The sequence below is a fragment of the Aythya ferina genome (genome assembly GCF_964211825.1).
Source record: "Aythya ferina genome assembly, chromosome: 10".
Lineage (NCBI taxonomy): Eukaryota > Metazoa > Chordata > Aves > Anseriformes > Anatidae > Aythya > Aythya ferina.
In genome coordinates, this window is record NC_140306.1 from 2,142,903 (window position 1) to 2,154,582 (window position 11,680).

Consider the following 11,680-nt stretch of genomic DNA (forward strand, 5'->3'; position numbering starts at 1 on the left):
CAGCTGAGAAAAAATCCAGATGTGAAAAGACGCTAGAAGCTGAAAGGCTGTTAGGATAGTTTATTACGCTAGGTATGTAGAAACTAATGATTGTGTAACTCAGGTTTAGTTCTTTGAAGCCTTCTACCTCTGTGCTTCTGTGATAACTTTTGTTCTCTCCGTAGACATCTTTAATACCATATTTAATTGTGTGTGCAGTGCTCTGACTTGCCAGTGAACCATGAAAAGCAATACTTCTTTGAATATAATTCTGAACAAATAGAGGGTGAACGATGGCTCATTTTCTTAAAGAAAACATTCTCTATTTTGATTATGTTTCTATAATAAGCTTTCAAAAGACTGACACGGGAAGCGCTAGTGTGAGCGAGAGACTGTGAAACTTCTGTACTTAGCAAGCACCTAAGTCATACTTTGCTTTCCCCCTCACTCCCTGCACAGGCACAGACATACATGCAGCACGCAAATGGATGCACACAGACACGTGTGGCTTAGCTGTAGGCTTAGTTTATTTTTTTCCCTCTGAGATACTCAAGTACCTGTTGTTCCTGTCGCCCTCGGTAGGTCTTGTGGGCAGTGGGAAGGCTGAAGGTGCTTTAAAGTACCTTCTGCTGCCATTTGCTTTAAGCATCCACAGAGGGTTTGGTGAGTGGAGCTTTTAAAATGATCGTTTTCTCAGCTCTCACTGAACTTCATAAGGTGTTTTGGGTTTTGGCCAAGTCTTTCAGATTGCCTCAACTGAAAAATGGCATTATGGTGGCAATGTTTGAATACAAAATAAGCATATTTTTGGTATTGTGTATATATAGTCAAATGTAAACTAATATAATCGAGATAAGTCAGAAGTAAATTTCGCTCTAACTTAATTTTATTGTTGATGATGCTTTTCCATCTGCCTAACCTTCTGTGTAATTTGCCATTTCAAAGTCCATGACAATTTCCAGGTTGAAAGCAAGTATAATTCACCTTGCTGCAGAAATGATGAATCCTGCTGTGGTGAAGCTGGCCATTGAAGTGGTACATGTGTAAGAATTCCCAAAATGTACTGCACGTGACTTCCAGCGTGGATGTAGAGTTGTGAATGGTTCAGTACGTTGGTTAATATTTTCTATGCTTTTTTTCTCTTTTTTGGAGAGAAAACTACTAGAATGTTGGGATTGTGGAAAATTATTTCTGACAAATATGGGCATCATACGCTTTTGAGAGCTAAGTACAAAGGAAATCAGCAAATTTTATGATAATAGCTGTATTTACTACGTTCATTGGTTGGCTTGTAGTTTCATGCTGTAATTAATCCAACTGACATGCTGGCTGCTGCCAAAAGGGACTGCTTCTCTCTTCTCTCCCACTGTAATTTGTGTCCGTACGTGAGACCTGGGAATTACAGAGTCACAGGATCGGAGCACTGATCGCACAGCCACATCGTGCCAGGTCTGACAGAGGAAGGATGAAGAAGCATCTGGGAGGGATAGACTGGGGACTGCCCCGTTGAGCAGAAGATCTCAGCTGGGTTGGAGTACGAGCAGCATAGAACTGTTCGTTTTCAAGCTATCATTGCCGTAGCCGTAGAATAAAGACGTCATACAATCGGGGCCTGTAATTTTGCAAGTTTTCATGTATTTTAGTTTAGATGATTAGGTAGAATCACAATAGGACATTTGCACACCTGTTCTGAAATGTTCAAACTGTTCTTTTTTTAAAAAATAATAATGCTATTTTTGTATGTGCTGCAATTAATTTTGTTCCTCATTGTTTTTCACCTTTAATTGCTTTGTACAAGCTGCAGAAGGGGTAGCACGTTCTTTGCTTTAACTCTTCCTCTGTCTGCCTTTTGGGACAACTTTTTCTGAAAAGTCTTGTTGCTTGCAAACATTTGCAAAGAATAAAATTCAATCTGTTTCAAAACTGATCTTGGAGGACGCATTTTTTGCTGACTGGAACAGAAAGAAAATGGGTTTACACTGTGTTTTGAATTGTATTGCTTACAGAAAATGATGCTAAGGGAGTTGAAGAGCAAAGGACAAGGCACAGAACAGCATGAAGATAAAGCATAGGTTGTCATTCCAACTAATAACTAAAATGAACCATTAGGACATTCATCTCAAACTCTTCTGTCTCATCTGTACATGTATTTTAATCTGCGTGAGCAATTCCTAGATAACACTGCTAGTGCAGGACTTGTTCCTACTGCAAGAATGTCCTGCTCTTACTAAAGTTCTGCAGCATGCTCTGGACCTTACCTTCCCCTGTATTTTCAAATCTTAGTGTCTTATGAGAGCTTTAAATGGCTGCATGACAATCCCCCCCCCAAAATGTGCAGGTAGTATGAACTCAGGATGGGTGCCACGCTACTGGAAAAGCCCCACAGTTTTTCTAAGTGTTATTTAGAATCACATGGAGTGTGTGACAAAAGCACAAGGATTACGATGGGGATTGCCATGCCGCTTCTTCACAAAGCCACCTGCACATGCCCCGGAGCACGCTTCCCGGCCTCATATTTCTTTTGGTACAGTTTTATCTGAAGGTACAGTGACTAAATGAGGCTATAGGATTGTAGTTTAGGCTATATGCAGGTAGTGGAGCATGCTGAATTGAATTTCAGACTCTTTGGGAGCTATTGTCTTACCAAGTTATAAAGAAATTACCTAAAATGTCAAAGCTTTAAATCCTTGTCCCCTTGCACAGCCTGGTAATGAAGGATGCTGTTAGTCTTGCTAGCACAATGCTCTCTTAATGGAACATAATCTGCACTGTCCCGTCGGAGCTGGGAGAAGCTTTTTAAGGGAGGAAAAGGAATGATTACACTACAGCCGGTCCTGCTCCACGATATTCTGTTAGATTTGTTAATTTATTGAGGCTTGTAAGAAAGGTCACCCACTTGAACGAGAGCCTTTATAGAAGACTGGATACCTAAAGATGTTACCCCTGATTTTACTGGCTCCATAGAGAAATTATAACTGGTTTGATACGGGAGTGTGTTCTATGGCTTCCTTAATCTTAGAGTGCTCTTCTAGAGAAGGCAAATGTGACTTTTAGAGTGCTGAGAGGCTACACTAATTGAAAAGATTCATCAGTGTCCAAGTATTGTGGCACTTGTCTGCATTCAGTTTATGTTTTCCTCGCTGTACACGTTTTTCCCTGCCCATTGGTACCTCTGCTTCTGGTACATGGGAACAAATAGGTTGGTATTGCCATCAAAAAACTATTTGAGTCCTAATCCCTCGAGATTCCCATTTAAATTAATGAGCCATTTGTGTCTGTACCATATGGGGAAGTAAAATAAGGATAATAATCCTGCTTTTATGTTCAGCTAGATGAATTCCCATGTACAACGCTTATTTATTGTGCAAGCTGTAGATACAGGCGTCGCTCTTTCCCCAAGCTGAACAGAAACAAGGTCTGGGGGGGCTGAGGCGTAAACTTAACAGACCATGGCACAGTTCATAACTGTTTAGGAAGCACAGCTCCCAGAAGTGCATGTGCGCTGGAGATTTCTTTGTGAATCTACTGCACCGTGTTACTGCGTTTGGAAACCCAGCGCAGCGCCTGGCCCACTCTAGCCATGACACTGGGGTGACTTCAGGGGCTGTGCCTGGTTTGTGGGGGCGTGGGGACAGGGCTACAGGCCCTGCACACACCTGCAGAAAATGTTCTTTCAACAGGTGCAGGGAATCTGAAGCAAGGGCACAGGGAACACGTTACTTCAGGCTGGTGACCTGACACACTTGTGGGGTTCCTCAGGACTCCATTTTGGGGCCACATCTCTTCAGTGTTTTTATACAAAAACAGTGTTTTCTGCATTTATATGATCAGGACTCAAAAGCATACAGAGTTTGTGGATGATAGGAAATTAGGAAGTGCTGTTGACGGTCAGGAGTGAGCCCTGGCAGCCAGGAGGGCCGGCCGTGCCCTGGAGTGCCTCAGGCCCGGCACTGCTGGCAGGCCGAGGGAAGGGACTGCCTAGAGTGCAGCCACCATGTGCCGCACAGGCCGGGCCTCCACAGGAGAAGGCCTCCTCACAGCCTCTATACACATATCTATGTATACATCAGACATATATATAGCTATGTAGATGTATACACATAGATGTAGATGTATACACACAGGGGAGGCCAATGTGGCAGTGCCTGGGGGAGCTGCTCCAGACGCTGCCCTCTGGCGCAGCTGACATCCTCCCAAGGGTTTACTGAGCTGCCATGCCTCCCCCCAGGTGGTCGTGGGGCATTTGTGATTATTTTCTTCATATCTTTCCTTCAGGCCTTGGGTTCACAGGCTCTGCAGGGAGAATCAGCCATGCCCTTTCCCCTAAAAATTCATTCAAGCCACTCTGGCCTTTCAATCATTTTTACAGATCATTACATCTTGAGAGAATGGTAAAAACGTTCATTAATCCTCAGAAACCATCTGTGAGGGAAGCCAGTTTGGATTATTTACCATTTTGCCCTTCACACAAGGTTTCCCCCCAGGGCAGTGATGAGCTTGGGCAGGGGAGGCACCTGTGGCTCCCTCAAACACAGGGGCTCTGGGCTGCAAGGATGTTTTTGGTCTGTGCACTCCTGTCCTGCTGCTCCAGACTCCAATTTGAATGAAAATTAGCTTCACACACAGGAAAAAGAGAGTTTATTTCATTATTCTTTGCAAACTGTTAAGACATGTCCCCCCAAGGACAAGAGGGCATATGGGAAATGTTAATCTTTTGCATTTTTTTTTTTTGCAAGAAAAAAAAAAAAGAAAAAACACCAGCCAAACAAACTGAAATAGGTTGATTTACATCAATACTGGCAGCTGATTTTTAAAAGGGACATCACAGTGGGGAGTAGTGGACAGCTACCAACCAGCAAGTCCCCAGGTGTTTCTGATACCTCACTTTTAATTAAAACACATTGTGCACATTGTCTAACTAGTCAGGTAATCCTTTGGAGAAGGGTATTTTACTTGACCATATATGTTTAAATGCTTCATCTCTTATCACCGATGTGATATTTAAATATTTTGTACTCTATAAAAAATGTTTATTCAAACAGATCATTTTCCAGAACTCAACCTGTTACTGCTTGTTTAAAATATGCCATTGTTTTGATTGAATGCAGTTTCCTTTTTACTAGGATTTAATTTCTTTGAAATGTAATAAAACAGAGATGCTGGAAAGACCAAATGGAAAGAAGTATAACAAGACTTTTAAACGAGCTATTTGAGCACATGTGCTAACTACACTTAATTCAGAGCAGGAGTATTTAATTATGATGCTTTCAGAACAATCTGTGCTTTTTTTCAACTGGCACCAGAGATCATAAAGCTTTCAAGTTGCTGTCCTTAAACATCAGAAAAATCCTACCTCCAAGTGGGGTTTGACCCGGACAAGAATTGTGTGTAACATAAAGCATACTCGCTAACATTTTAGCATCTCCACAGAAGTTGCCTTAAAGGATGTAGTTTTGTTAAGTGTTCTTTAAAAGAGAATAGACTACTAAAGCACTAAATTTTATTACTTGTCTCCCTCCCAAGATTTTAGTAGTTCAATAAATTGCACAAGCACGCTTCAATTTAATTACATAATTAAATCAAACACCATTGTGTTATCAGGTTTGCCTTATTAACAGAGAAAAACAGCACATTTTTCCCTCCCTTGCTGTCTCCCTGAAGTTCTTAAGTACCTTCAGAATAATTTAAAGTAACTGATTTCCTAGGGAAAAAAAAAAAGCAGCTGGTAACTTGTCTATATTAAAGCATAAAATGCTGGGGTTCGTGCCACTGCTCTGATGTTACTGCCATCTAGTGTTACAAAATGGTATCTGAGGAAAAGGAAACTATTATAGTAACCATGGTTTTGTAAGAAAATGTAAATGCGTTAATAAAATTTATATACACAAGAGATGCTTTCATTTAGAACAATTTTTAATTTTTTTAAAGTACACCAAAAAAATCCAGGGATGTTATTACATGTTCATTATGACCAGCCATGAACAAATCAGTTTCAAAAGTCTATCTTCCACAGCATTATTTCATGCCTACAGTTCAAACAGACTACGAACTACTCATCAAGTCCAGTATGAGTTGTTAGGTACTACATGAACACAACTCTCTCCTCTTTTGGGTTTCCTTCTCCCCTTACATCCCATCAGCTTTAACTTAGAGTCAAAACCCCTTATTTCTCATATTTTCCAAAATGCTATTGATATATTTATTAATGTTGAGGGGACAAAATATTTAAATTTCCTTTTGAACTGAATTCAGAGTGCATTTTTAATGTGGATCTGCTCAGACAGAAGATACGTATGGACAATTAACACAGAAGCAACACAGCTGTTGCACATACCCTGGGAAGATCCTGTAGTGATAGTAGCAGGGATGGTAAAGATTTCTTCCCCAAATAATTCTACTGATTTAAACAGAATGTCTGCAATGAGAGACGAGGTGAACGCCTCTGGGTGTAACTGCTGTGAGCTACAGAAAAAGATGTGTGGAGAATTACTGAATGCAAACCAGTAATTTATTGAGTGTCAGTAGTTTGAAGGCAACAGATACATGACTTAGGCAAGATTCACTTTGTTTAGGCACAGTAACATCGCCACCGTAATCCCACTTAAGTAACTGGAGAAGAAAAAGAAAGAGTCAACTACTGAACACAAGGAAAAAAACAAGTGGGAAAGCTGACTTCCCCTCACTTCTGCAATTTCCACTGACGATACAGTTCAGTTATATGTTTGAGAACTGCAGGACCCTTCACCAGTTCTCTATGGATTTTACTCCTTATAATGAGAAGTTACTGAAAAACTACTGAAGAGAGAAAGAAGTTCATGAGACTGACTCAGTTAAGAATCCATACTTTCAGAATCAGTTTTAGCTTAAAAGGGTGACTTTTTTTTTTTTCTTAAAGAAAACAGATTTGTTTTACACGGTAAGGCTGTGACTGGGAACTGCTGAAGTGGGTATTTCAGTTTTATACATAGCTTTAATGACAAAAAGATTTATATCACACTTTGTCCCTCTCCTAAGCACAAAAACCCATGAAGAAGATGATTTTATCTACAGAAGTATCTTCTTTTTGAGATGTAGCAAAGTCACAATGAGAAAAGTCTTTGTGTCACCTCTACATTCCCCAAATCAAGATAAAGTAGTAAATATTTATCATTAAAATATAACAAAAAGAGGTAGTTTGTGGACTTTGCCAAATAAGATTTTACATCACTACAAAATTAAACCTCTGTTTGCAGAAAATACTTATTAATAAATGGGAGAACAGTGCTGTCTGTGAAGATCTTAAATACACAGAATACCATATTGGTTGCTAGTATGTTGACAAAATAATTACTGGTATCTCAATTCTACTTGGAACAGGGCACAAACAGTTCTCTATTATTATTCAATTTTGCTATTTCTTCAGGCAACTTAACAGTTCTTCTTTATCCATGTGGTATCCACTCTTCTTCCACTCCTCCCGTAACTGCTGTAATGCTGTTCCGATTTCTTTCCCAGAAGACACACCCATTTTTCTTAAATCGTGGCCGCTAACTGGAAAAGAAGGAACAGTCCATTCCTGCAATTCTTTTAAAAGATGTTCTTCTCCTTGGTACTTCAGAAGCTCCATTATCTTGGAATTTGTGTTAGCTTCCCTAGACTAAAGAAAGAAAAAAAAAGGATTCAGTATGAAACATTACAAACAGCTCAAGCTGTGCTCTACATCATATCACTCCTCTGACATATTATGAGGCACAACAAGTTGGAACTATGTAAGTGAGGATCTTCTGTCTCACAAGTTTTAAAACTCAGTCTGAGCTTGGAGGCTCTGGGAGATCCTTGGAGGCTTCCTGAATTCCAGGTAAGAGCTTTAACCGTTATCTTCAACCTACAACTGGAGAGGGATTACTACCTTTCCTGTGGGAGGCAGGCCTCACTGTGGAGACTGACATCTCTCACCTTAGGCCTCAGGTACTGCAACAGATGTGCAGGACTTCACTTCTCTACTGAATAATATCACAAGTTGCCTACTTAACAGTACTTTTCATAAAAAATAAATACCAATGTCCCAGGAACTACACCAGCTCTCAAAGCACAATTCAACTATTGCTTTTTTTCAAAATAATTTCTTTAAAATGAATTTAGAACCTCAGTCTTCTGGATGAGAAAGGGAAAAAAAAAGAACCCTTCACAGCCCTCTCCTTCCTCTAGGCACTGCCATCTTTGCTGCTCTGTAGAACAGGCAACTCAAATTTACTGTGAAGAACGAAGTACACCAATATGAAATACACTTACATCCATGATGAAATCTTGATACGGTCTAAGAGGTTCTGGACCCACTGCTTTGGTTAACTCCTGCCGGTGTTTCACTAAAAAGAGGCCAAGGTTCTTCTCTTCTTTTGAGATTTTCAGCCTCAAATCAAGGTTTGTGACATCATCCTTCACCTTGAACAATGATGTCAGAACAGTCATAGGTTTTGGACACAAATTTTGAATATTTTTAGTGACTCTGTCAAGTTCCTCTAAACTTCCATTAAGTGGTAGTCCTAAAGGGATACAGACAAGAAAGAGTGTTAATAAAAAAGGAAAAAAAAAAAAACAGCAAAAAAAAGACTAATTTATTTCTGGGTAAAAGCAAACAAGTTTTATCTGTTTGCTATTCTGCAGTTCCTTTGGATTTCCTACTCCTCTATCATTTACAACCTGTGTTCAACTTTACCTATATATTGGGCAACATCCAGCTCATACAGAAGTCGAACCAAATGGTTTACATGGTTTCCAAGAAGAATTTTTTTCAGTTCCACCCAAATCCTTTCTCCTGATATTCCAGCCAAACCTTTGGCATTTTCTTTAATTGCTTCCAGTGTAGTAGGTTCATGATCATCAGGTTTTTCTGCTATTCTTCCATAAAACCTGCCCAAATAAATTTTTTGTATGTTACAACTGAGAACAAATATTCTACTTGTTACTGCTATTCAGAGAATTAATATCACAACAATATAAAGTATTGTACTTTAATATACTAGAGGACACTTTAAAAAAATATGACAACCAACTCTTTTTAACATTTCTGCTCTGCTATCTTTTTACAATATTTTTCTACTACAAACGTTAAAGCTCTTCACTGCATGTCATTGTACCAAGCAGTACTAAGAGAAAACTGAAGAGAGACTACATGACTCGAAGAAGTTCACTGTCAAAGAAAAAGGTGCAACATAAGTTTGCATTGTCCAAAGCAAATAAACTCAGTCCTGATCAGACCAACCCTCATCCCCCTTCTTCCGCTTGCGGAAAGGTTCAAGGCAAGTAATTTTAGTCCTGTTGATTACACGTAGAAAATTGAACTGCATTCAATCAATAAGCTTATTGTTTCCTTTTAAATTACGTTTATTATATTTCAAACAGAATTGTTGAAAAGCCTTATTTTGACGAACAAAGGGTATTCTTCACATGAATGGAGAAAACAGAAGCCAAAACATGTAATTGGTTCTTTCATCATTTTTTAAGGAAAATAGTATCATTTCAGTTCTGATTCTGAACTTTCTCTGTGAACCTACTTTTCTACAACCAGTCATCAGAAATACTTTAGTTCACTTCCTTATCTAGAAAAGGCAAAACCAAGTACCTGAAATATCTTAGGATTCGTAGATAATCTTCTTGTATTCTTGCACTTGCCTTTCCTACAAATCTAATTTTCTTGTTTTTTAAGTCTTCATATCCATTAAAAAAATCATACAGCATCCCATCCAAACCTAGAAGATGAAAAAAAAGTAAGAGTAGAAATCTACAAACATTACTGCCATAATTAAACACTCTCATTTGAAAATGCAGAAAATAAGTTGTATGATTAGAGTGGGTTGTCATGTTATCTCTCATATTTGTACAGACTTTTTGGCCGACAGCAATATAACTGAACAAAATGGAAACAGACTGAGAGAATTTACTGGCCTAATTTGAAAAGCAGTGATATATCTAGATATTTGCCTTTGAAATAATTTTACCTAAAAACATGGAATTGACAGTCAGATCCCTCCTTTCAGCATCCTTTTCCCAGTCGGTGGTGAATTCCACCTCTGCGTGTCGTCCATCGGTGACAACATCTATTCTAAGAGTAGTAATTTCAAAATTCTGTTCATGGAGCTGAAAATCCCACAGATACTGTTATTTCAACATAATCATGAATATAAATGTAACAAACACACATTTTTAAGCCCCATGTTGGTTTGCACGTGTCTGGCTTGAATACTAACTGTACACAAACACATATCATGTTTCCACACAGAGCAGACAATCAAAAAATATGAACACTTGAAAATAATCCTTGCATTATTCATTTTCTAGACAGTCTGCAGAAATCTAGACAGTCTGAAGAAGATGGAGTAAGAAGCAGAGGTACGAGCAGGGCAGAGAAAGCAAGACTTGGGAGGTCAGGAGCAGGAACAGAAAACCCTACAATCAACTTCCCTACTCTGCATGAACAGGGCAGCTTTTCTCGCAATGACGCAGCAGCATCAATGGGTTATGCAGAGGTAAAATGCATTAAAATGTTGCAATTCACTGAACTGTACAAAGAGAAAGTAATCAAAAAACACTACACACTTCAAAGTGGGCTATCACTTAAACTCTTAGTGTGACACTTCGACACAGCATGAGCATGCTACCAGTTTACTATTGGATGTGCTGCATATTAACTGATACATGAAGCAGTTAGAGAAGATCCAAGTCAAATCATAAACCAACCCTGGCAGTAATGGTTCCATGTTTTTCTCCTTTGTTATTGATCAGACGAACACCAGCGGACGTGAACATTTCCTTCATCTCTGCTGGTGTAGCTGTAGTGGCAAAATCTACATCTTGTGGTGTCATTCCGCTCAGCAAATCCCTCACAGCACCTCCTGCTATCCTCAGCTCATAGTTCTTCTTCTCGAACAGCTCTGGGAAGGAAAGGAAAGCCGTAAGGCACAATCCAAGATAAAAAACCACAGCACATGGGCAGCCATAACCAGCCTGCCACAGACTTAGTTCACAGAGGTGGGGATAAATACCTGAATATGCATTACCAAGTGTGTACATACCTGTTTTTTTTTTTTCAAAATGCACAAATTAGGTACACAGCTGAGCACCCACGTGTGTTTTTCAGGTCATGTCTGATACACCTTTCTGGTGCATTTCCACCACGCTGCACATCAGCGGGCTGGCACCACGATGCTGGGGGGCTCAGCAACCCGCAGGGGGAAGGACCCCGGTGCTGCCGGCCCCCCGAACCTGCACCCCGGCCCCCCAAACCTGCAACCCGGGCCCCCCCCGGTGCCTCTCGGCAGGGCCGCGCGGGCCCGCACAGCTCCTACCGGGGCCCTCAGCAGCTCCGTGCCGCATCCAGCCCAGCCCAGCCCAGCCCAGCCCGCAGCCCCCAGCCCGACCCCGCGTTGCTCCCCCACCTGCCACACTGCGGAGCCCCGGCGTGAAGAGCGCCTGGAACTGCGGCGTCTGCAGCCTCATGGCGCCCGCCTCGCCCCGCCGCCACCGCCGCGGCGGGAGCAGCCGCAGCCGGGCCCTGCAGGGCAGAAGGAGCCGCTCAGCCCACATCGGCCACGGCCGCCCCCTCCCCTCGCTCCCCCGCAGCCTCCGCGGCCCTCACCCCCCGGCCCGGCGGCGCTAGGCCCGGCGGCTGCGAGCGGCCTGGCCCCGCCGGGAGCTCAGCGCCGCCGCCCGGCCCCGCCGGGTA

At 41.2% G+C, this 11,680-nt stretch overlaps 1 protein-coding gene across 1 annotated transcript; it reads right to left on the reverse strand.

Annotated features, from left to right (window-relative positions):
- Positions 1–5,871: 5,871 nt before the first annotated feature.
- Positions 5,872–11,628, reverse strand: TRNT1 (tRNA nucleotidyl transferase 1). The gene is made up of 7 exons (XM_084530529.1): positions 11,394–11,628; positions 10,696–10,889; positions 9,957–10,095; positions 9,581–9,707; positions 8,675–8,868; positions 8,251–8,501; positions 5,872–7,615 (listed from the first exon to the last, which is right to left on the reverse strand). The coding sequence occupies exons 1-7, from the start codon at positions 11,539–11,541 to the stop codon at positions 7,370–7,372; spliced, it is 1,299 nt and encodes a 432-aa protein (XP_084386655.1). The 5' UTR covers positions 11,542–11,628; the 3' UTR covers positions 5,872–7,369.
- Positions 11,629–11,680: the final 52 nt, after the last annotated feature.